Source organism: Primulina tabacum, chromosome 1, assembly GCF_025594145.1.
Source record: "Primulina tabacum isolate GXHZ01 chromosome 1, ASM2559414v2, whole genome shotgun sequence".
Taxonomy (NCBI): Eukaryota; Viridiplantae; Streptophyta; class Magnoliopsida; order Lamiales; family Gesneriaceae; genus Primulina; species Primulina tabacum.
The window spans coordinates 1,285,726-1,311,215 of NC_134550.1; the positions used below are offsets into that span (position 1 = coordinate 1,285,726).

Sequence of the window (25,490 nt, forward strand, 5' to 3'; positions counted from 1 at the left end):
TGCTTTGAATTATTTCATTAACATAATAAAATTCAACCTTCTTTTTAGTATAAAATGAAATGATTATTAAATATTGTATTGTAATTATTGAAAATTGAACTCAATCAGTTTGCATACTGTTTATCTATATCTGCACTCTGTTGACACAAGCACTTTAGATGCCAAAGTAGAAAAGAATCATCCAGTGTTTTGGACATGTAAATATACAAAAAATTCTTTAAAAAAATCTGAGGTTCTGTGTAGTGTTTTGTCACATTATCTTGTCGTCTGCATAGTGAAATTGCAACGAAACATGCTTGAAAGTGCGATACAACGAAGTACACAGCCTTGTTTGACACCAAAAGCTTGTCTCCCAACCATCGGTTCTTGGAGTTTCTTTGCAAAAGACCCTACTGGATAACAATATCCCATTACGTGTTATATATCGTGGTAAAACTAGAGCTTGAAGAAACCAAGATTCTCCAAAACGGTCCTCATCCGAGATCATGGATTGTCCTTAAAACGAGTGCAATGACTGTCAAAAAGTATTTGAGGCTATTAAAGCCTTGTGATATATCTTTTCGCTCAAATAAAAGGCGTAGGCACTGAGTTTATTCATGAAACAGAAGTTAGAATATTATTATCATTGAGAAGGGCAACATTAAACAGAAGATTCAGATCAATCTTACCTGAAAAACACATCACCAGAATGGAATTATAGCAACAACAATGTAGAAAATCTCAAAGGTGTTGCTTTCAACAAATGTAGTTGATCTCGTAGTGAAGTCAACCCACATATAATAGCAGATGTAGAATTGAATACACCGAATGGCCTGAACCTGAAATATGTGAATTCTAGTTTACTCAACGGTGTCTCGTTAGTATCAATTGATTGGTTACAACGAGGAAAATTTCAAACCTGGCTAGTTAGCTGATCTGCCAACAAGAAATCAGGTACAGTAACTTGCAAAAGGCATCCAAGAGGAGACAATCATCATCACCGTTCATGATAAGTAATTATTCCTTTTTTTACATGTCATTTCTGATCTTTATCTGCATATATACTTATAGAGTGGTGCAAGGATGCAGTGCCATGCACTTCCAACGAGAAAGAAATGACTCGAACGGTATATAATGTTGAGGGGACAGAAGGTAAAAAGCAGCACAACATATTACATTCATCAAAAGTACATCATCAAATAGTATGACAATTTATGAATCAAGGAGCATGTGCAGAAAAATGTATGCAAACAAACTGCATTAACGAGAATTATTAGGTATGTTGAACTCTTGGTATGAATTAGTGAAGGAAAAAGAATTTCTCAAGGTACCTGTACAGTGGGAATATAGCGTCCAAATACTGTCCTCGTCCCGGATGATTTAGAAGTTCCGGCGCATGTACGGAGACAATAATACCAGCAACAAGTGCTACTGAGCAACCAGTGAATAGACCTACAGGTGGAGGCATATTCAAAACGACTTACATACCCAAGAAGACCTACAGGTGGAGTTATGTTCAAAATGACTTACATATGCAAGAAAGTGTCGTCTTTTCGGAATTAATGAATTGAAAATTTTAAAAATGTGGAATCAATACAAATGACAGGCTCCTCGGTCCTTATGAACAAGCTAGCTTACCAAGGAAAAATGTCGTTCTCTGCCTTTCTTGTTAATGTTTATGCCTCAAAGATTTCATACCATTCCCACGATTTCCATTTGCGAAGTGCTTAATAAATGTGGACTCTGGTCTTTCTATAAGTTTGTTAACCTGAACAAAAAAGGTGAAATTAATTAGGACCAAAATGAGACGATCTACAATATGAAGCCTAAAGCCACACAGCATATTCTAACCTCTTCGGAGCTGCCTAGATACGACTTAACGACCATCTCCAAGTAAGATTTTGAAGCATTTCTTTAAGTAATCTGCAAGAAAAGAGTCGAAGATGAGGATACAGAGTCATAGAAAATAGCATCCTTGGATTACATGGGCAATGGGAGCTACAGTGTACCTTGTCACATTTCTGCATAATCTTGGAAAATCAAGCATTTTCAAGAAACTGTCATATAATGTAAGACCATGTTAACCATAATTCTGTCGCAGGTAAAAGTGCCAAAAAATTTACGACTCGAAAAAGAATTGTCACCAATAACTTTTCAAGAGTCGAAGCCGTTGATAAAATTCGACCAAGGCTCGTCTCAATTTCTCTTCTACCTCCCTAAGCTCTTCCTCGCTGAATGATACGTCTGCTTTTGAACTAATTATACAATTTCTCAAAGTCGAGACCGGAGTTTCAGGATCAATGTTTATCATGACCTGTCCCAAGACATCTAACGAAGCGGGCTTATATCCATCAGTTTCCTTTTTCCGACTTATCCGTTGATCTCCTGAAGTTCCCTCGTTACTCATCTCAACTTCCTGAATCATCTCCATACTTTGCCCTTCATTGTCAAACAAAAAATAAACAAATAAATCTATGAGCCCGTTTGTCACAAGAAGCTACAATTAAAAAAATTTTTTTTTTTAAAAAGTGTTTTTTTAATTTTTAATTTGTTTGGGTGGACTTCTAATTCTTAAAAAAACACTTATTTAAATTGAAATTAGAGCTTTTTTAAAAGCCCTATTTTAGAGCTTTTTTCACTAGCTTTTTTAATAACCTTAAAAAAAACATCGACCAGTAGCCTCCTCTCAATCTTTTCTCCATTCTTCTACAAGGTACAATTTTTTTTTACGTCGAGGTTTTTGTTCGTTCATTTTTTTCTGCTTTCTTTTTGCTGCAGAATCTACACTCCCTATTCATTTACGTTTGTATTACGTATTGTGAATTAGATAATTATGTTACAATTCGGTTAATGATCCGATAAATCCAGAAAGTCGGGAAAGGAAAAGTATTTGCTTATTCCATTTTTTTACAACTACGTATATAATATTCATCAATTCTTGTGTATTACGTATATAATATTATATTAATTAAAATATGTTATATACCATAATATTACTGTAATATTATTTAATGCTTGTTTGTATTACTTTTTCATTTATGATATTGTGAATTAGATAATCTATTGTTTTTTTATGTTTTATTTTTTGAATATAGAATATATTCGAAGTTAGCTCCTAAACGAGGATTATCAAATCCAAGTCAATTACCTAGATATACGATTGAGACTGTTGAACCTGGATTTGTTGCTGATGGGAATAATAAGGCGGATTGGACTGATCAGAATACCGAAATATTTTTAAAAATTTGTGAGGAAGAAATTGAATCCGGCAATAAGCCTACCGAACATTTAAACAAAACGGGGTACACAAATTTAGTTTCAAAATTTCATGAGAGAACGAGACTTTCTTTGAATAAAAAACAATTCAAAATAAATGGGATTCTATGAGAAAATATTTTGCACTGTGGGCACAACTTATTGGAAATAATGAGACTGACCTTGGTTGAGATCATAACAAGATGACCGTGCAAGCTGATAATAGTTGGTGGGAGGATAAGATTAAGGTACATAATTTATATACTACATTTTAAATTTTTAATCAATTATTTTTATTTATTTTTTGTTACGTTGCAAATTACAGGAAAATCCCGAGTATGCAAAGTTTAGATTGAGAGGACCTAAGAATTTAGATTTATTGGAAAATATATTTAAAGGTTCCATAGCAACTGGCTATGCTGCAATAGCACCATCAGAGGATCAACCAATTCATAATAATTTCAACGATGATACAAATGATTGGGATGTTCAGTTAGATGGAGAGTTTCAAAGTGATGTTTATATTAATGTTGAAAGCCAAGAATTTATGGAAAACTCAACAATGGGAGCTGACAACTCTATGCAGCAAAGGAAGAGAAAAAGAAGGGAGAGTGGGGAAAAAAGAGGTCTCATTGCCACTAGGTTAGCCGATCAACTTGATCGTGTCCTTCAAGAATTTGAGACTCAAAAGTCTATACACGAAACACCAAAAGATGATCCATGTAGCATTGAAAATTGTCTGGATGTTCATCGTAGTTTGCCTGGTATGGTGGTTGGCAGTGAGCAATTCTTCATAGTTACTAGAGTTTTGGGTAAAAAGCATAATAGACAAACATTTATCGGATTGAAGGACTCGGAACTGCAGCTTGGTTGGGCAAAGACATTCACTAAAGATGATTTGAAGCGTTATTAACATGAGTTATGTTTTTAGGAAAAATACTTGAATAATGCACTTGTTTTTTTCTTTTATTGATTGATGAGTCAACTTTACTAAGTAGTATGTTTAAATTTTTAATGCAATAATCTAAAACTTTCAATGTTTATTATTTTTTTATATATTTATTTTTATTCATATATTTTCACAGGATGTCTGCGAGTTCAGGCTCCACTATATCAGATAACTCTGATGCATCAAGTGATTCCGATATTTTCGTTGATTCTATTAGAAATACACATGTCTCTAAGAAAAGAATGGTTTTGTTATCCTTGTGTGGTGTTACGAATTATGTTTTGAAATATATTGTTAAAGAAAAATGTAGGACATCGTGGTTATCAGGGTCTCAATGGGTGGCAGAGATATTGAATGGTAATGAGACACGATGCTTTGAAATGTTTAGAATGAGGAAACATGTTTTTTATAAACTATGTGACGATCTACTCCAAAAATATAGCTTACAGCCAACAAAAGGAGTTGATATCTATGAAAAGGTGGGATTATTTTTGTACATGATGGGTCAACCTGCTTCAGTTAGAAATGTTCAAGAGCGTTTTCAACACTCGGGGGAAACTGTTTCAAGACAGTTTCACAGCGTTTTAGAGTCCATATGGAAGTTGTCGAGAGATATCATCAAACCTATCGATCTTAATTTTACAGATGTCCCTGAATATATTAAGAATGACAAAAGATATTGGCCTTATTTTAAAGATTGTATAGGGGCTATTGATGGCACACATATATGCATTCGTGTTTCGCCTAGCAAGCAAATAGATTTCATTGGAAGAAAAGGGTATACTTCAACAAATGTTATGGCTGTATGCGACTTCGACATGTGCTTTACTTTTGTATGGGCTGGTTGGGAAGGTTCTGCTCATGATTCTAAAATTTTTAAAGAGGCTATGCGCAGAGAGATATTGCATTTTCCACTCCCACCTGAAGGTTTGATATTAATATATCTTATATGTTTTTTAAATAATTGTTAGATAAATATTTACACTTTAACTCTTATTTTTTGCAGGTAAATATTATTTAGTTGATGCAGGTTATCCTACTTTCAAAGGCTTTATGGGACCGTATAAAGATACTAGATATCATTTACCTCAATTTCGATTGGCTCCAAAGTTCAGATCAAAAAATGAAGTATTTAATTATCATCATTCCAGTTTAAGGACGGTTATCGAAAGAACATTTGGAGTGTGCAAAGCACGATGGAAGGTATTACAAAATATGCTCACATTTTGTCTAGATACTCAATTTAAAATTATAGTGACATGTTTTGCTTTACACAATTTCATAAGGCGATACGATGTGGCTGGAGATATTCTTGAACAACTCGAAAATATTGATGATTTACAAGAAATCGAGCAAGATGGTGAAAATGTTTATGTCCATGACAGAGGTACGAGATGACAAGAGCCAACACAAGAAAATATTACGGAAATGAAAGAATTGAGAGATGACATAAGAAATTCACTGCCAATACAAGGTCGACATTGAACTATTAGTTTTTATTTAAATAAATTAAAGTAGAATGTAAACATTAACAATTGTTATTAACAATTGTTTTTATGATTTTTAAGATTTCAATATTTTATTGTTTTGATATGGATTTAATTATTTATATTTATACATCACACTTATTTAGAAATCTGTTATAAAATATATATATATAAATTAATGAGTTAAAAAAGCATTTTAATGATATGTATCCAAACACATTTATTAATTTAAAAAGTGCTTTTTATCTATTCATCCAAACACAATATTAACACAACTTTTACTTAAAAAAGCACTTTTAAAAGCCAACTTAAAAAAAACACTTTTTAATCAAAAAACTTTTGATACCAAACGGGCTCTAAGGCTAAGGAATTAAGCTAACCTCCATCGAGTACGCTGACCGATGAGCATTTCTTCGATAAATCGCGGAAAGCTCGCAGTATTGGCGCTCGTAACCGTCAAACACATCACTCATCGTAGCCGTTCCCGATTAAACTGAGATAAAATGAAAATCCGATCTAAGGTCTGACGATTATGTATTCTTCAGAGATAAGGACCCCAACGGCCTCACGAGAGGTCCGTTCTATCATTTCTAATAATTTTATTCATGAGTAAAATAATTTCCTCGAGGACATCGCTTTAAATTAAGAGAGCAAGTGACAGATTTTGTGACACGATTTCATGAATCTTTAATGGATCAATTTTATCGATATTCACAATAAAAAATAATAAATTTAACATGAAAGTAATACTTTTTCATGAATAACCCAAATAAAAGATCTGTCTCACAAAATATGATCTGTAAGATCGTCTCACACAAATTTTTATCAAATTGATATAAATGTTATATGTATAATGAAGTATTAAATATATTTGAAATGATAAAAAGTATAATTTATATTTTATTTGAATTTTTTTTTCAAAAATATAATTAAGATAATTTTATCATTTTAAATACATTTTACAACTCAATTTTTAATTCACAGGTAACATTAATGTTTCACAAAAGATATGGTTGCAATCATGGACATTATAATCGTCACGAAATTTGCAAATTGTTCAAGGAAAAGCAGTAAATGAAAACAAGAAAAAAAATAAAAAAATTGACGATAATAATCATGCTTTGGAAAATATAATCATCGAGTTAATCAACTCTCAACTACGATGCTATGCTATACTCAAACGCTTGAAAAGTGTTATTATACAAATGATATCGTGCAAAGCTATAAAATCCTATATCAGTATCAATGCTGTAAATGAAGCCAAAAAAAAGAGAGAGACGCAGGAATCTTAGACCCTCCTTCAACAGAGCCTTACCTTTGGATGGAAAAATAACTATCCTCAGGCTGTGGTTTTGTTAGGTGAAACGACGAGGTTTCCATCGGGGAAAGGACTGCACCCACCTTTGGGTTGTTTTTCTTGCAACTTTTCCATTTCTTCTCTGTGAAAAACTTCAGATTGCATATCTGGGGTGATATTTTTAACGTGCAGCCAAGTAAGTTGCCAAAAGCTGTCTCCCCTGACAGGATCGCTCGGCACAAGAATCCCACTTGTCTTCATGACTAGGAGTACGTTCTTGAGAAGCTCGGGAACTAATTCGTGAATCTTCTCGCTTCGTTTTCCTCTGAATCGCAGCTTCATGTGCCTTTCCATGCAGCTAAGAACCTTCAACCAGAGTTGGCAGAATGATGTTGACTGCGAGATATCTCGCAGGGACTGTAGAAATGCTTTGGCTAAGACCTTGAGCGAAAGAATAATCGATCCTTCTATGCTTCTATAGTCCTTCGGAGAACTTTGTTGGGCCGTTTCCAGTAGTTCATCAAGCAACGTGAAGATCACTGGATCAAAACATTCTAGCCATAGATCAGTCGTTAAACAGATACCATCTGAGGCCAAGCATCTTTGTAACAGCAAAATAGCATGATTCCTGACCTCTTCTCTCGGATCCAAACATACTTTTCTCAGCCCCCGAACAAGCCTCATCCACATTTCGAGTATATCCTGAGATATCTTTATAGTCGTCTCCTGGTTCACAGCTTCCTTGGTGTGGTTAAACCATCTTACCAGACACACAACTGAACCAGCCATCAGGTCTAAAGATCTCACTGAGCGATCAACTTGACCTACGCGAGACTCGGCAAACTGCCTGGCAGCATTCAAGCAAAGCACGTAATTTGTAGGCAACAAGTGAGCCCCCTCAGACATGACAAATGATAGGGTCTCAAACCCAGCTTCGGATGCTTCTGGATGCCGAGCTGTGATGGAAAGTAAAGATATGATTGTCCGCCAGCCCATATGAGATCTTATCTGCATAGCATTTGCTTTCACGAGATGCATCACTTCCTGTGTGATTTGTTCACAGTAAGCATCAGCAACCCGGGCATCAAGTTTCAATACTAGTTGCAGAGACTTGAGAAGCTCATCAGTGAGGTTTTCTTTGTAAGGAAGTAGTCGCCGGCAGATACAAAGGAGCCCAAAGACAGCCTTCTCTACAAGAGTACCAGGCATTACAGATGACTGAACAACATTGGCAATGTGCTCATACACGTTTTGCCATAGAAGCATGATTCTGTCCCGGTTGTTTAGAGTGATTGCAATCAGCAAATCCAGACAAAAAACAGCTGTGACTTCATCTTCCAATGAGCTGTTACCTTTGAGAGGACGTCCTGCTGCCACAACAAGGGCGCGGACAAGCTGGGATAGAGAATCTGCTTGCAAGAACTTACTCTCAGCAAAAATATCATCAATGTGACAATTTTTCACAGTCTGGAGGGAAACCTGACGAGCAGCAAGCTGTTCTTCCGAGGGCTGGGGTGCAGGTTCTTCTGCATCAAGAGATAGGAGTAGGCTAAACCGGCCCATAATGCCAGATGATTTTCTGGAAGGAATAGTTGCTGGCACCTGAGAAGCAGGTGATTCTGAAGGTTTCACGTGATCATTATCAGGATAAGCCTCCAAATCATCAGCCGCATCCCTGGCAAGACGAGCGGGAAGAAGGCCCATCTTCTGCAAACTCAAAATGCAATCTAACATGTTTCTCCAGCCTGAGCGAATATGGTCACCATAACAGTTACCAATGGTAAAAACTCCCACAGTTGCCATCCTAGCTTTTATATCATTTCCAAAACTAAGAATCGATCTTTCATTAAACAAGGGATTCAACAAGGTTGTAAATTTGCAAAGGGATACAACTAAATCATCCAATACTTTACCAAAACTGTAAGTGGCAGAAAGTTTAGCAATGGCCAAAAATCCATTGATACATGACTGCAAAACACCTTCCTGCTCTGCATGATCAAATATCACAGATATAGCAGCAACTGATGGGCCAGACAAAATAGCAAACATGTCATAGTCAAAGTAGGATCCAGGATCACAGAAAATAAAAGGTGCCGCGTGCTTTGCTTTGTACATTAAGCCAATCCAATGACTTCTCGTGAAAACTGCAACACCTCCTTGATCTGGAAGCATACGGATTTCGTTTTCACAGATAGAGTGATAAAGATTAGATAAAAAATCTCGAGGAAGATCATCTCCCCCATTGATTTTCCGGTTGTTGCGAATAAAATCATCTTCACTCATCTTCTTCTTGACCTGTGCATTGTGTTGATCCGTATTTAGCATTATCAAAGAATATGACAACAGGAGAGCAGCATCTTTGTTGGCCAAAATATGGGGTGATTGCTCAAAATAGCTCTCGGAAAATGCTTCTAGCACTCTCTGTATCTTCTGAGACTCACCAGGTAATCTGAAAGCTTCCAAGAAAATGCGCAAAGCAGTGTCCAAATTCATGCCCCGAAATTCAAATATTCTTGCGAATTCATGCAGCACTTGTATGTTAAATTCATCATGACTCCCCAGAAAATCCCCAATAAGATTTTTATCCAATCCAGCTGTATATCTGAAGAAATATGCTATACTGATCGGGTCTAGTTTACTAGGCAACAAATGTAATTCTTGAAGATATTCCAGGCCTTTTTTGGGATCCCTGTTGAAGTGATCAACGCCAATCAATAACTTCCTCTTTATGTGCTTCATGTTATGTACAAATGGAACCCAGTGATGAGGTCGAACATAGTCATTACATTTAGCTGTCCAAAATGGCTCATAGTCGTTAAGCTCTAGGGAGGGGGAGGCTTCCCCAAAACCTAATGAATCATGACCTATTCTTTCAGCCATACCCTGAACCAAGGCAATCAGACCATCTAGCGCAAGGGTGTTCATTGAAGATAAAGGGCTGTTCACTGGAAAGGCACTCTTTGATAACAGGTTGGCAAGGTCCTCGAACACGTTGATGCAGGATATGTCACAATCATAGTTGACATACAATTCAGTGACAAACATAGGTTGCCTGCAAAAGTCAACAAGAGCCTCCATAGCAACCTCCTGTTGTTGGTAAGAAGCTCCATACTTGCTTTGTGAAATTCTCAACAACACACCAGAAATAAATTCTGCAAGCTGTAGTCTTAACTTGGTTCTAAGATGATGATAAAGATTCAGAACAATGCTACATACTGTGGAAAGAATTAGTGGACTCATTGACAAACCGAAATGCATCAGGTTGTATAGTAATTCCTCCTGTATCAACATCAATAGTTTAGGATGGTTTCCAAAAGAAGCCCCACCTAACTCTATAGCGGAATTAATCAAACCTAGAGCAAACAGAGGAACATCTTCATCATATGCTATAGGATTTGATCTGGGACCCATATCAATATTCTCCATCACATTTAAAAGAGAGCACAAGAAATGGAATATTTCAACCATTGCCGGAATCCCATAAGGATCTGTCATAGAAGAATCAGAACTAATGGAGCTAATTTTTCCATGAACAGTCTCTGTTGTTTTATCATTCGTTTGCACTGCTACTGTGTCCATTGGAACATCTGAAGAAACTGCAAGAGGCTCATTGCCTGATTCGGCTCTATGGTAACCATTGACATGTTTATTACCCTGCAGAGACTGAGTATGTGCAAACACAGCATCCTGCAAGTAGAATCGCAAACGAATGGAGAAATAAGAAAGTGGACCGAGATCACACTTTTCAAGGAATTACAAAATGGAGCAGCACCGCAGTAACACTTTCACAAGTGAATGGAGGAATAAGAAAGTGGGTCACAGTCACAAATTTAAAAGAATACAGGATCAAGAATCAGTGTACTAATACCGCTCAACCATGTACAGAGTTGAATTAATCGTCTGAATCTTACAGACGATAGTTGAGAGTCTTAAATAATAATCTTTAGGAAAGTAAAAGTTTTCATCAAACATGAAGAGGCCACACAACTTTGAAAAATACTTTGATTTTAACTGCTAACACTACCTTTGAAAGCCAAAATTCCTGCACCTATACGGGTATCGGGTGTCCAAGAAAAAATTATATTCTATTGCATAGTTTAGTCTATCCAAGATCTCTCTTCATATCCAATATCGAAGAGCAGCATATTCCAATTTATGATACAATTAACAAAATATAAATTTGACTTGGGACCAATATTTATCAGAGTGGCAAACACATCCAGCAGATGTAAATCTGCATAAAAGATGTTTAATAAAATGAGAAGAACTCCTTTGTTACCTCTGTGTGAGATTGGCTTCCAGGCGCCAATCTGTGACAATTTCCATCTATAGAAGGAAGGTGTAAAAAAATACACCTGATGAGTTCATGCATCGTATGACGAGAAATCCTTTGCAGTAGTTCACTTTTAGAACTTGCCTGATGAACTATCCGAAAGCAAGTAGTCACAATCCCACATACATGATTGTTGTTCAAGCTAACTGATGCTTTAGTTTTCATGCATGCCAAAAGAACTTGAAGAATCTTCATCAGTGCAACTTCCTCAGAGGCAGGATCAGTCACCTCAAAACGGCAGCTTGTCACAGCATCAACAATTGGATGTAAAGCATTATCTATATTACCAGTTTTCGAATCAATTATATCTAAATTTAAGATTTTGTAAACAGATGATAATGCGACACCAGTAATTGGTGCACCAGTTTCATCTGATTTGATGACATCCAAAAACGGCTGAAGGTACAGAACTGGATCAACACGACGCCACTGGTTTTGCCAAGAAAATATCTTTTTTCTGAGTTCCTTAAAAGATATAATGAGAGAATGCTCAGTCTGCTCCTCATCAGCAGCATAATGAACACCCCATCTCACATTTCTCCTCATCACAGCCAAAACGGCACCAATTTCTGAATTCAACATACATGCTAAGGTACCACCAGAAGGATTGGAAAAACCGTTCAGTTTCTCAACCAACACATCAACTTCCTGCTGCCCATTAAGAGAATTCATACTGATCCTGCTTATTTAAACTCTCAGAAACTTCTGCGTAATGCGCACATAAAGAAAGCCTGAAAGTCAGGCTAAAGAATTCCCTTCCTGATTTTACATAGAGATCAGTACGATTGACATACAATGAGATATGGCAGTTATACCTATAAAAGCAGGTTAAACTCCATTTACGATTGATACAGCAAAACTAGTTGATATAATTCTACTGAATGGATAGTGTAACAAGTACAATAACGACTCTGTGTTAATCAGCCAGTATATGAAATATGAAAAAAAAACCCATGAAATCAGCTAGCAAGAGACAAAAACAAATGTTCAAAATGAAATTCAATCACACATGACTGCATTTCTAGAACGAGAAAACAAAACAAAATAGAAAAAAGATGCGTATAGCATCGAGTGGCAGATCTACACCAATTGGAACCTAAATCCAGCATTCAAATCAACTCACAGCAAGATCTATAGCATCAAAAATCCACAAAGCGAAATGCAATACGATTTAACAACCGTGAGCTTACAGACGAATGGCTCATCATCCGAATTGTAGGAACAGATAAAAAAGAAATGAAGAGACTAGTACCAGATCGATTGAAGATCACAGCGAGGAGTTAAATGGGTGTTTGGTTTTCTTTCTCTGCAGGAAGTCATCTCCAATTCTCCATCGCTGCCACTGCCTGCTTTCACAGAGGGGGACAGTTTTGGTAATTCGAAAATTTATTTTGGTCAAAATAATATCTTTAGCGCTTGAAAAAACGTTTCTATTTTCGCTAATCAATGTTGACTACGTTTTATTTGTTTTGAAAATGAAATACAGTTTGAAGAATAGGATATATGACACACTCCATCATTAACGTGTTTTCTTCGATTGATTAACCTTGTGAGTTAATTTTGGACAATACGTTACAAGTTCAAATCTTTTTCTCAGCTGAAGAGTAAGAGGAATCGTTTCTATAGCCTTCTGAATCTCTGATATAACATAAGCTATTTTCTGATGTGAAGTTTTATTACTTTTTTTATTTATTGATTTTATGCATGTTTTGGTAGATTTTTTTCAATCTTGCAGCTTATTATCGACAGAGTTAGTTTGTGGAAGTGAGAATTTGAGAGATTGAAGGAATGATTCTTTCTTCTCTTTTGACTTCAGTTAGAATAGACGTTGCACTTCATTTACTTTTCTTGATCCTCTACTCTATTCTGATAAACCAGCCAAGAAATGCTCACCGCCATCAGTTTGTCATGGGCTTTTTGGACGAACACTTGCCATAGACGAATATGAAAAGTCACTAGAAGATATGGAACACAGAACGATCTGCTATTGTTGGAAATGTAACACACTCTGTTTACAAATGATAGTATATTTTTAAACACAATGGATATGGCTAAAACTAAATGTGCCACTTGGTTGTATCTTTGTCATTATACATGAATTGATGACGTTTCTTGATCGAATCAATAGTATTCCATTGTCCACGTGTGTCAACTTTGATATATGCGCTCTCTATTCCGAGGCATGACACACTAGTCATCTTATTATGGACACTGTCAAGTTTTCTCTGGAATGATATATGTCATATGTTCAATCTGAAAATCAATTTATTTTTAGTGTAATAGTTCAATGAAAATATATGGTTGATCGGAGTTTTTTATTAGCTGAAGTGGTTTATAGCATCTCAATTACTCTCACTTATGGTACAACATAATTGAAGCTAGCGCCACAAAACATATCAGAAGGAAGAACTGAATTGACTTGACCTGGTATGTGACTTTGTGTAACAGACATGATTAGTGTGCACGATCAATAGTTCAAGAACGAGCCTGACATATGGTTGAACCTGTCGTGGAATATAATTTGAGGATGGACGGCGCATGCTGTATGGATTTGGATCAAGTGTTGAGACCCTAGCATTGTCACTACCAATCAAAGCAGCCCAAAATCAATTTTAGCGTATCAGAGCTTGTTAATGACATCGCAGGGAAACTTTGCTAGCAATATTCATCTTATGAATATGTAAAAATCAAAGAATATACTCTACCATCAGATTTGATATTATTAAAATTACGAAGATATAAATTGATGGTAATTTAACTATGGTAGAGATCTCATACAATGATTTCACAAGATAATTTCGCCTACTTGAACGGGTGCTGATTGTATTCTATATTAAAAGAGTTTGGATATATCATCTACCGTAACCAGTTCTGTCTATGGCGCTCATGCTTGTTCCTAAGAATTTAAACTGTTTGCTGGATCTTTTGATCTCTTTTTTCTGTTTAGGACAATTAGTGGTAAGGTTTGTATCTATTCATTTCATTTGGTGGTGTTGGAACAGCTATTCAATGTTTAAAAACCCAAGTTTGAAATTGGAGGAAAATTTTGGACTGTGGCACACGACGCAACGATTTGCCTGGATATTGATGCATATTATTGCCATTGGGATATTTGGTTTGAAGAAATTTCCAATAGCATCCGGCGCAACTATTCCTCTTCCAATCCTCACTCTCATATTCAATATATATTTATACACTTCAACCATTCCCCACCCCAACCAACACATTAACAAACATCAAATTGATTCGAGAAACACTCGTTCACCAATTTCAAGTGATCCTTGGCTCCCAAAACCAATATCAAGAGAAATGACCAAGCTTCGGACGAACTATTCCTACATATTTACCTTGATTTTGGCTATCCATGTAATATCATGTATCACCAATTAAGAATCTTATTTATATTTACAATAAAAATTAATATTTGACATAAAAAATAAATTTTTTTATGAATCACACAAATAGAATATTCATATCACAAACTCCCGTGAGATTGTACAACATGAGTTTTTTAAAATCGAGAGGATGGAATATACAACTATTTAATCATCACATGACACATTAATAATCAACACTCTCTTGATAACAATCAAAGACAATCTCAAATATCGGTCTCATTAACAGATGGGTACAGGAAATATATATTCTATTAACATCTTTAATTTTCATCTAATCAAGCCTTCTCAATAAATATTCAACCTGGACTTGCTTTGTTAGCGGCATGATCCAATTATCATATAGATCAGAAACTAAACATGGATTTATCTTGTAAACAGGGTTGTTGACATCTTCGCCTCCATCAACCGTCAATTCTTGTCCGAATCTTCTGGTTTTTTGTTCTACCCTTCTTTTCACAGTCTCTTCCACTGCAGGATGCGTCAACAAATCCATCAATTGGGCTCGGTCCTACAAATACATATTGAACCAACATCATAAAATTCAACACTAATATTTAGTGTGCATGAACAATTTTCATATTTAATTTTATTATCGACTTACTTGTGCTCTAATGGCAGACTTGTAAGCATCTTGGGATGCTCGAAATTTCGCTTCTGCTACAAACTTACCATAATGAATTCTCTTTGATAGAGCCTACAAAGAATATTCGTGAATCAAAAAAGAAAGAAAAACCATACAACTTTAAGCCTTTCAACATTGAAATGCCACGTTTCTGCAGTTTTAACAGGTTTCACATGGTTTAAGTGCCAACTTGGTATCTAACATTCAACTTGAAGTGCCTGTCAATCTAGATATCCACCGACAAACTCTAATTTTTGAAAAAAAGCCCGTAAGTAGCTTTTGAAGTGTAAGTAAAAAGTAAATGAAAAATATTCAAACTTTAACCATCAAACACAATTGCCCCAAGATAACAGACCAAAAAATGTAATAAAAGAGTCACATACTCGAATTTATGTATGTGCTAACTAGCTTGAACAGCCATGTCACGGTGAAAAAAGAAAAGTGAAGTGTAAACTATGTGGGTGGATTTGATTTTACATTAAGGGAATATCTCCCAGTGACTTGACAAATTGTATACCTGCAAGCAAATTATGTCACAAGTCGCTGCCGATCCATGATTACCATCATCGCCTTCTTTAGCTAATATTGGGAGAAAACTTCTGAAGTACATCTCCCATATTTGGACATTAATGTTGATTGCATCGGCTGCAGGTTGCAGAACCTGTAACGCCAAGAGAGAAATCATTTTAATATTTGATGCAGAAAATGTGGCGGTAAGAAAGAATGGTGAACTTCATGTCAATCAACTCCTAGAAAAGACGAGACCTCTATAGCTTACCTTTGGATACTGCAATGGGGGTAATATTGGCTCTGGTAGATCATCAGGGAAGAAAGGGTGCTCATCAGGGCTTTCGTATCTTCCAACCTACAACAAACCAAGTTCAGAAACTGCACGAATTTTTACAGCTAAAAGGTTCAAAAAAGATCAAATATACCTTTGCATGAAGTTTTTCAGTTTCTCGGACAATATACTCGACCAGAGAACCTTGGAACCCATTCAAGGAACCATTGGAATCATATGTCTCTTCATTGTAACGGAATTGAGCTCTCTCAACCAGACTAAATATGATGCTATCCTCTTGCTGAATTAAGGAGTTTCTGATACCTTCAAGCGTATAGCTTTGAGTCTCATCTACCCTGGTTTTTGGTGCCAATCTGAAAGGAAATGAAACCGGCCTAAAGACAAGTTCGACTGAATGGGACATGAATGCACGCATGAGAGTAAAATGTATCACAAGCATCGCAAAGGAACCGGAAAGAAACATGTGTTTAACAAAGAAAGTCAACTAATTGATGTCCTTTGTAGAAATTTCTATTGCACTCCCATTTATTTTTGCCGCACAAATGTGCTAATTATGGTTTCTCGTGTTAAATCGACTACCAAAACTTCTTGTGTATCATGTCTTCTTGAGATCATTCCATACAGCAATATTTTGAAGGCAACTTGTGACAAATTAAAAAAAAAATATTCTGTCTTTTATATATGTATTTTCAAATAAAATTTTCGCACACCAGACTAAGAACTTATGGTACACTCCTCAGGGCGTGAATGCACGCAAGAGAGTAAAATGTATCACAGTCATCCAAAATGAACCGGAAAAAAAAAATAAATTTGAAAAAGAAAGTAGACCACCAATTGTCCAAAGCATAAAGTTCAAATAATCAGGTTCAATTACTTCATCTGATTAACAAGAACAGCCAACTAACATGAACAATATATCAACCACCTCAAAGGCTTAATCCTTATTTTAGGGCCTAAAATAAGGAGCTTTCGACACAAAAATGCCAAATTTAATAGCAACCCTCCCTTAACTGCGAATAAATAAACCAATTCAACAACTGAGAAACTGCACACTGAAAGCAAAATGACAATATCCATTAAAATGAATGTCTCCGTTGAAACAATCATGAAAATGGCTAAAAACAAAAAGGGAAATAAAAAAAAAAGGAAAAAGAAAATGGAATTCGTTTGTTACCCAACGGGAGCTGCAGGAACTTGTATTGCCAGAATGCCACGCTCCTGAAATCTGGAGTTGAGTACTCGAAAGTTGCCATTCTTGCGCCATGTTGGAGGGGCGGCAAATTGAGTATTGGGCAATGAAACCTTCGAACTGACGGTCCTCAACAGCTTCGCCTCCATTTTTCAAGGAAAACGAAAATAATTATTATTTTAAAGGCAGACAAACAATGTTGAAAAGTAGTTGATTTTCCGTAAAACCAACCACGTTGTCATTGTGGCTTGGGTGGCAGGCAGAGGGGGTGTAGAGTGTAGTAGGTGAGATGTGACGAGAGAGTCTTCGTTTGGCGGAGATTTGCCCAACCGAATGTTAAATTCATAAAAGATCTTTAATTTAATACCAATTACGATAACTAATTTTTCTCTCGATTCAAACAAAATTTTAAATAACAATTTAAATAGATACCCCTGTTAATTAAAATTTTCAAATATATATATATATATAATCTTGAATTTATTTAATATAAGATTCTTGTAATTTTAATATCCTTAACTATATAACCAAGAAAGAACGCATTGCAAACAACTTTAATTTATTTGGTTTATAAATAATATTTTTTAACATAAAATATAATATTCAGATGGAAAAACAATCATTATAACACAATTTTATAAATGTTTCCGTGTCTACTCATTCATGCTAATGTTGGTGGGTGGCAATTGTCGAGTTATTAATTTACTGTGTAAATAATTGATTTGATTTGATTTGATTTGATTGGTAGGATATGTGGCCTTTAGTTTAAATTTATGAGTGTTTGGTGAGGATCCTTTATATACGGCGGATTAATTGAGAGTTTTAAAATTATTTTGTAGTTTTTGATATGATATAAAGAATTCTAAATCCGGCGGATTAATCGAGTGATTTGAGATTATTTTATAGTTTTTTTATATGGTATTAATAATTCTAAATCCAATAGGTCATTTTTTCTATTTTTGTTTCTCCCAAATATACAAACATGCATCTATATTCAACAATATTTCTTCGAGTGAGTGTTCTTCTTGGCAACAGCTTCCTATCCAAGCAATTTATTTGGTGAAATATTTACTCCAAGTTGATGTTTTGGGATTGTAAAGTGTATTTGGTTTCAGTTTTGTTATTTGAATAATATATATAAATTAATAGTTGGTTTATTTTTGTATAGGTAAATAAATTTAATTAACAATTGGTTTACTAAGCTAGAACAAGGTTATTCTTCTCTCAAAATTTGAATACCAGTAAACTATAATTATGTATTTCAGAATAATACTTTTTTTTTTTATGAATGGAAACTTGAAAAAAAAAGGTGCGCAAATAAATATTTGTGGCCTTTAAAATAAGTCCCCAGTCCCAATCCCCGTGGCAAGCATTATATTTTGACAAAAATTTACGTGAGACGATTTTACGGGTCGTATTTTGTGAGACAGATATCTTATTTGAGTAATAAATAAAAAAGTATTATTTTTTATGCTAAGAGTATTACTTTTTATTGTGAATATCGGTAGAACTGATCATTCTCACAGATAAAGATTCGTGAGACCGTCTCACTAGAGACCTGCTGTACATAATTTTTTAAGCATAGATTTACACGTTTTGGTTGGTGGTAAGCATGAGATTATTTGATTTATTTTTTCAAAAAATTAAATTTCAAATAACCGAACTAAATTGAACTGAACCGAAACCGAGCATCAGGGAAGATAGGTGTATTGCTCAGGAGCTTGGTTATTTGGGTTTCAGTTATAAATTTAATTTTAGTAATTTTAAATATTGTTTTTTTTCAAAATAATGGTTAGTATGAATACAAACCAAAATTATCGTTTCGATCTGTTTGATTTTAATTTTTTAATTAAATCAATTTTGCTGATATTTTGGTATAACTTAAAGAATTTGTTCAACCCTGATTTGGTAATATTATTGTTGTTGTAAATTTTAAAATTTTACCAGTATACTATTATTAATAACACTTTATTTTTATTATTTATTATCAGGGTTTTTGAAAAGAAATTATTTAAAAGAATTATTTGATTTTTTTGGAGGAAGAATTATTTAATATTTTGGTAAATTTATATATATTTAGGCATAATTTAATTAAAGAAAACCTCTTCCCTCCCACTTCACTCGACTCCGACCTGGTTCCTCTGTGTGTTTCTCAAGACAAATGAGCTGCTGCAAACCCTAATCCGTTCTTCGGTATCATTCGTGGAATTCAGAGCATTTATACCCAATTCAACTTTCCTTCGCTATCTTCCACTGCATTCCGGTAACATCCATTGAATATCTGTGTTTTTTAGGTTTCAAATTCGTGCTGTTTGAACCAAGTTTTGATTTTTCCCCGTTAATGTAGGGCTTAGGTTCAAATCTCACAAGACCTTTTCAATTTCCAGAAGCTTTGGTTGTTTGAGTTGCGCTAGTTCATTACAGACCCCGGAACTGCCTCAATTTTCGAACAAGGATAATGTGGTGGAGTTGCTTTCAAAAAACAAGGACGATGTTTTAAGATTGATGAAACTGGAACGACGGCCCGAAAATGATTATGAACATGGGAGTCGTTGGTTTCCGTATTTGAATAGATTCAAAACAGGAGATGGATATTTAAGCAGTACTGAAGTGTTGGAAGCGATGGATCCGTATATAATGGACGCGAGAAAGGAGAAGTTTAGGAATGCGGTGATAAACCGCACCTATTCCGTGTGTTTGGTGGTCGAAGGATTAACCGATTTTGGCAATGTTTCAGCTGCTTTTCGTTCTGCTGATGCCCTTGGTTTTCAGTCTGTCCATGTTGTGTCCTGTGGCAACTCAAGAAGGTGCACCACTGCTTGAAGCAGAAAACTCTTTTTTTATTATTAAGCAGATGGTTTACTTGGTCTTTCTCATGCTTGGATTGCTTATATCTTTTTTTATAGTACTCGAACTTAAGTCGTGTGTCTCCACCCCATAACTTGAGAACATTCATTCAATAATTTACCATTGACTTCATCTTTGCATAATAAAACGTTGTCCTTGATTCATTGTGGCTGCTTCCTCTTATAATAAACACTCTCTTGTCTACAATGCAGATATAGAGACAACCGACATGTTAGCATGGGAGCTGAAAAATGGTTGGATATCGAACTTTGGGGTTCTGTCAAAGAGTGTTTTGGAATTCTAAAATCACGCGGTTATAGAATTGCCACAACTCATTTGGGGATCGATGCGGTATAAGTAAACGAGTACAATAAATTGATAAATATCAATTTGTTTTCTACTTTAATTTTGATATTGCTTTTGGTGGAAAGAAATTCTTTAAATTTCAGTAACATAGTATAACATCTGGAACTTTCTCCAGGTATCTGTCTATGACATTGACTGGTCATGGCCTACCGCAATAATCGTTGGAAATGAACTCAAGTATTTCTTTTCTACCCTCCAGCTTTGTGGCATTTATATATGTGTAATCGGTTTTTTTCTTTATAATGAGAATAAAGTGCTTCACCTAATAAACTCTTGATTTTTTTTATTGAACATCACACCATTTTTGGGGTCAGAAACCTTAGGTAGAAAGTTTGCGTGTTGATGTTATTAATTTCAGGGGCATAAGCACTGAGGCTCTGGAGCTATCAGATGTGCACTGCAGTATTCCTATGAGAGGCATGGTAGATTCATTCAATGTCTCTGTAGCTGCAGGACTTGTTATGCACCAAGCTGTACTTGACAGGACTTTACGCATGGTAATGTCACCTTCTCCCACAACCCATTTACTTGGATAAAATTATTACTGTAAAATATGTCGAGCTGTCTTACAAACACTTTTATATTGTAATATCTCGAATGTCTTTCATTTTATTTTTAAACTTATGGTGTAGGGTTGTCATGGGGATCTAACGGAAGAAGAACGACAGATCCTACTAGCCGAGTTTTATCTGCGCCACAGTAATAGCGCTTTGAGCATTGCAAATGAATTTGCCGCAAGGAAGTTAACGAGGACAATGTCAAAACTTTAAGGCCTTTTATCGGCTCATTGCACTGATGTTGTATTGTACAAGTGTCGAATAATTACTGCAGGCTTCAAACAGGTACTTTTTCAATTTCTACTATTGATCCCCATAGCTAATACACTTTCACTGTGGTTCTTGTTTTGTAACCATCCATTAGTGCAACGTGTCACACTTACTTAGCTGTCAGGATTTGTTCAACTCTACATGAAAAAGGGGCCAAATAGTCCTAAGAAACTGTATTGAATTTTATAATTAAAGTTTCAGTATGTAACTTGTGGATAAGACAAGTGTGTTGAATTCTTGGATATGATTCCCAGGTATATCTTTCCAACATTTCTAGCCATTCCGCAAGTCTTTCTATCTCAAAAAACTTGACAAAAAAACGGGTAAATTTACAGGAATGGACTCTCATAATTCCAACAAATTCTGATGACTACTTCTGATTATTAGAAACCTCTAAGCAGGAAGGGCGCCTAAAAAAATCAGTTACAATTCAATTATCTGATATATCGAATCAAATCTAAGTCAGGCATTTGATGAAGGCACAAGCAAGCAGTTGGCGTTTGATGGACCGAAGAAGAGCTCCAAGCAGAATGAAGAACCACAGATTGATCTGCCTTTTTTTCCAACTTTGTCTAAATCTCTAAGAGAGAACTGAAACAAAAACATCACAAACTTTTAGTGAAAATTAGAGTCTGTTGGGAATGTAAGAAGTACCTGTGAAGAAGGTACCTGCAACAAACTGCTAGTAATGAAAGCTGTGTTGAAGCAAGCATAGAAGAGACGCCCTCCAATTAATTTTTCATAGAAAATTATTCGAATATCTCCTCTAATCTGCCAGAATCTCAAAATGAATCAGTTGTTCTGGGGTTGAAGTGCCAAAACAGTAGACCGTGTTAAAAAATAGCAGGAAATCGTACGTGTACTGGTTTCTCATAATCACAACCAAGACAATTCTTTTGGTAAATTATGGACCTTTCAGTGTCCATTTGAGCTACCAGCCGAGGCTTTACTGCTTCTTCCTGTCCTTCACACTTGAGAAATGAGTAATAATATCGTGGGATATTTGGTCTTTCGTAACTTTTTCTAATTTTTCTGCAACAGCTCTTGGAGATTTCTGCTGGAGGGCAATACCGCTTCCCAGGATTCTGCAAGACGAAGGTTGAATAGATAAAAAAAAAAAACAAGAAAACATCATAAGAGCTTAGGTCCAGCCAAAATGATAATTTTTTTTTGGAGTGCAGGTACCTCTTGCAACTCAGAGACCACGACAAAGATCTGATCAATGTCGAGTGTGTCATATAATCGAATATGCAGCAGCTCTCTTCCACATGGTTTAGGTAAATTGACATGAAGATGACCAAGGTTAACTCCTCTGGGAAAAGAAAGTAACTTTTCCCAGTATCCAACATACCTACGTTGGCTTGGTATTGAGACCTACAATGCTTAAAGAATCAAAAATATCCAATGAAGTAGGATTTACTGTGTCCGTAGTGGTTATTTGTAACTATATTTTTGTTCAAACAAAAATCAATTATTCCGCAATAGAATTGCCAAGCTCTTTCTTTTTGTTCCTTTTAAGTTTTCATGAAGAACTCGACTACTGAAATATATATACCTATGAAACTTACTCCTTCGTTATTCGTGGTTCGTCTCTCAGCATATACTTCCATAGCTTTCTCTGCTGACATGCCAGTGTAAACTAGATAAGAAGATATCATTAGCCCAGTTCGTCCCTTTCCTGCCTGCACATAAGTTAGCCGAAAATGGATAAAGAAAATTCCCACCTGATTTTTTCTACAACTGTTTCTTTTCAAAATGACACAAACTAATGAATACCCAACTCAACATCCGAAAAACTAGTGTTTTAGACAAGGAAATATTACAGATTTAGGAGTCTTTCCACAAACCTCTTATGCAGTTGATATGGAATCATGTCGCATTTCTATGATTGAAAAGTACTAGAGGTTTCTACTTACCATGCAGTGCACAACTGCAATATTCTTTGGATCACTAGATAACCAAGAATGGACATCTTCACAGAAGGCCTTGATCATTGAAATCGGAGGAACATGGTTATCATCAAAGGGGTATCTCTCTACACGGCCGTCAAAATGGGATGCATCGTAATTTTCTTCTATGCACAAGTTATACACCTTAATATATCAAACATCAGACTAACGTGAATGACAGTTTCGAAATTTTGAAGAACCGATTCTGAACATGTAATGTATACCTTATAATGACCAGAATGTCTCGTTTCCAGCACAGACTTGACCTGCCATATGGGATTACGATACATGGCTCGCATATGTTCTGCGGGGAACGACATTGCTAATAATCTATCAGTTATGTAGGTCATGTCAAGATCATACCCCGCAACTAGCATTCTCCTCCTTTTCTTCGACACCAAATTTCGTATGTAATTCCTCCATAGACAATTCACCAGTCGATTCTGAACATGCTTCAGATTCACAATTTCAGCCCTTTGTTGCTCTTTTCTTGAAAACTTTAACCCCATCTAGCCGCTACATGAATTGAGCGAGAGACCTACACAAATCACGAGACCAGTCTAACGTCGCAATATATATTATGATGAGAACCGAACGTGGAATATTTGGCAGAAACAATAAAGAAAATCCCAAGAACATACACAAACGCTCCTATAGTGCCAACCAAATAAAAGTAGCACAAAATATTTGCCTTACAGTTTGATTCAAGAATCCTTCTTGAACCAACCAAAGTGAATCAAAAGCCAATAAATTTGGTCCAAGAGTCAAGAAAATGCAGAAATGGGGGGCCCTTTTGAAAATCTGAGGCTGTTTCTTAAGGGGGACAAAATGAGGAGATGAACGGGCTCATGACCAGATGTGGTGAGGGGAACAAATATTTTGTGCTATATTTGGTGTTTCTGTCCACAATCCAGGCGGCCTTAAACTTGGGAGAAAATGAAGCCGCATCACCGGGTATGTATGTATACATATACGTGCGTGCACATTTATTTATTTATTAATGATTATTGATTACTGGAACACTTTTCTGTGTTGGGATTATATTAAACATGCATAATTATTTGATCACGTCACTAGGCACTAATTGATGATTGACAATAGAACAATTTTAACAGAATATCTAAAAAAAATTGTCATATTATTCTAGCTAAAAACAGGATGCACTCATTGTGTTAAACCGAAAATTTGGAATCTAAAAGCATCTAATTCATCTAGCTCAAAATTATCTTTATCTGTTATAGAAAATCTTTTATCAACTTGAATTTAGAATAGTCAATTTGGGTTGAGTAGGTCTGTGAGACGTCTCACGAATCTTTATCTGTGAAACGGGTCAATCCTACCGATATTCACAATAAAAAATAATACTCTTAGCATAAAAAGTAATATTTTTTCATGGATGACCCAAATAAGAGACACGTCTCACAAAATACGACCCGTGAGACCGTATCACACAAGTTTTTGCCATTCGGGTTGGGCATTAGTACTATTCAAAAATTGCTCAACATGAACCGAACCCGAAAACTCTCAATCCAAATCCGAATCAACCCGATCAACCTAATTTTGAATTTTTTTTAAATTTTTTTTGAATAAAATTTAAAAAAATTAAGTTAAACAAATAATAACAAAATTTTCTAACTGTAAAAAAATAAAGTATATTTACTAAATCAAATAAATAATTGTTTTAAAAAAATTCAAATTAAATATTAAATTATGAAAATGTATAATATAAATATACAATAACCCGATATTTTTTCGGGTCCAACTCGATCTGACTCGAACCCAAAAACCCCCAGCCCAAACCTCATTTTTTTGGATTAAACCGTATCAGGTTAATGAGTCGTGTCTGATTTTGACACCCCCTACTTGAATTCCATTATTCTTCCAAAAAAATAGTTCAACTTCATTCAATATTATCATTTGGCCTGGGCGACATGAACATAGAGGTGCGCGGTTGTAGGCTTGCGTCGCTGCCACCGCACCATCCTTTAATACACCGGGATTCCCAGATTTTCTCCAACGGCAAGCAAGCCAACATACATGGCGGTTCTCTTGAGGGCATTGGTCGCAAACGACGATGGAAATGATCCATGAGGTGAGTAAATCGTCAGGATCAATCTCAAGTACATGCTTCTGCCGGGTGAGTGCATGTGAATGTTGGCCAGTCGCGGAGTAATTAGGGTGGCGGTGGCG

The 25,490-nt window shown here is 35.6% G+C and overlaps 4 protein-coding genes and 1 pseudogene across 10 annotated transcripts; 1 reads left to right on the forward strand and 4 right to left on the reverse strand.

Moving 5' to 3' along the window:
- Nucleotides 1–83: 83 nt before the first annotated feature.
- LOC142515475 (phosphate transporter PHO1 homolog 9-like) lies at nucleotides 84–6,272 on the reverse strand (annotated as a pseudogene).
- Nucleotides 6,273–6,814: 542 nt separating this feature from the next.
- LOC142546876 (ARF guanine-nucleotide exchange factor GNOM-like) lies at nucleotides 6,815–12,762 on the reverse strand. 2 transcript variants are annotated; one of them, XM_075654954.1, is made up of 3 exons: nucleotides 12,553–12,762; nucleotides 11,247–12,115; nucleotides 6,815–10,654 (listed from the first exon to the last, which is right to left on the reverse strand). In XM_075654954.1, exons 2-3 carry the CDS (start codon nucleotides 11,970–11,972, stop codon nucleotides 7,010–7,012), a joined length of 4,371 nt encoding a protein of 1,456 aa, XP_075511069.1. In that variant the 5' UTR covers nucleotides 11,973–12,115; nucleotides 12,553–12,762; the 3' UTR covers nucleotides 6,815–7,009. The 2 variants fall into 2 exon arrangements, with proteins under 2 accessions (XP_075511069.1, XP_075510988.1); XM_075654873.1 differs by having other exon boundaries at nucleotides 11,247–12,059; nucleotides 12,553–12,760.
- Nucleotides 12,763–14,861: 2,099 nt separating this feature from the next.
- On the reverse strand, nucleotides 14,862–17,607 carry LOC142547005 (chorismate mutase 1, chloroplastic-like). The gene is made up of 6 exons (XM_075655073.1): nucleotides 17,297–17,607; nucleotides 16,256–16,475; nucleotides 16,099–16,185; nucleotides 15,838–15,981; nucleotides 15,300–15,392; nucleotides 14,862–15,206 (listed from the first exon to the last, which is right to left on the reverse strand). The coding sequence occupies exons 1-6, from the start codon at nucleotides 17,458–17,460 to the stop codon at nucleotides 14,970–14,972; spliced, it is 945 nt and encodes a 314-aa protein (XP_075511188.1). The 5' UTR covers nucleotides 17,461–17,607; the 3' UTR covers nucleotides 14,862–14,969.
- A 1,833-nt stretch (nucleotides 17,608–19,440) lies between these two features.
- Nucleotides 19,441–22,858, forward strand: LOC142547189 (uncharacterized). 5 transcript variants are annotated; one of them, XR_012820631.1, is made up of 8 exons: nucleotides 19,441–19,574; nucleotides 19,659–20,118; nucleotides 20,371–20,509; nucleotides 20,640–20,701; nucleotides 20,883–21,021; nucleotides 21,157–21,366; nucleotides 22,393–22,449; nucleotides 22,533–22,858. XR_012820631.1 is itself a non-coding variant. In XM_075655459.1 (6 exons), the coding sequence occupies exons 2-6, from the start codon at nucleotides 19,817–19,819 to the stop codon at nucleotides 21,292–21,294; spliced, it is 780 nt and encodes a 259-aa protein (XP_075511574.1). In that variant the 5' UTR covers nucleotides 19,441–19,574; nucleotides 19,659–19,816; the 3' UTR covers nucleotides 21,295–21,370. The 5 variants fall into 5 exon arrangements, 1 of the variants encoding a protein (XP_075511574.1); XR_012820624.1 differs by having other exon boundaries at nucleotides 22,393–22,858; XR_012820648.1 differs by lacking the exons at nucleotides 22,393–22,449; nucleotides 22,533–22,858 and adding an exon at nucleotides 21,606–22,118.
- On the reverse strand, nucleotides 21,355–24,232 carry LOC142547075 (phosphatidylinositol 3,4,5-trisphosphate 3-phosphatase and protein-tyrosine-phosphatase PTEN1-like). 2 transcript variants are annotated; one of them, XM_075655188.1, is made up of 8 exons: nucleotides 23,997–24,232; nucleotides 23,525–23,838; nucleotides 23,268–23,444; nucleotides 22,920–23,033; nucleotides 22,537–22,725; nucleotides 22,209–22,436; nucleotides 22,021–22,122; nucleotides 21,355–21,942 (listed from the first exon to the last, which is right to left on the reverse strand). In XM_075655188.1, exons 2-8 carry the CDS (start codon nucleotides 23,807–23,809, stop codon nucleotides 21,814–21,816), a joined length of 1,224 nt encoding a protein of 407 aa, XP_075511303.1. In that variant the 5' UTR covers nucleotides 23,810–23,838; nucleotides 23,997–24,232; the 3' UTR covers nucleotides 21,355–21,813. The 2 variants fall into 2 exon arrangements, with proteins under 2 accessions (XP_075511303.1, XP_075511384.1); XM_075655269.1 differs by having other exon boundaries at nucleotides 23,942–24,232.
- Nucleotides 24,233–25,490: the final 1,258 nt, after the last annotated feature.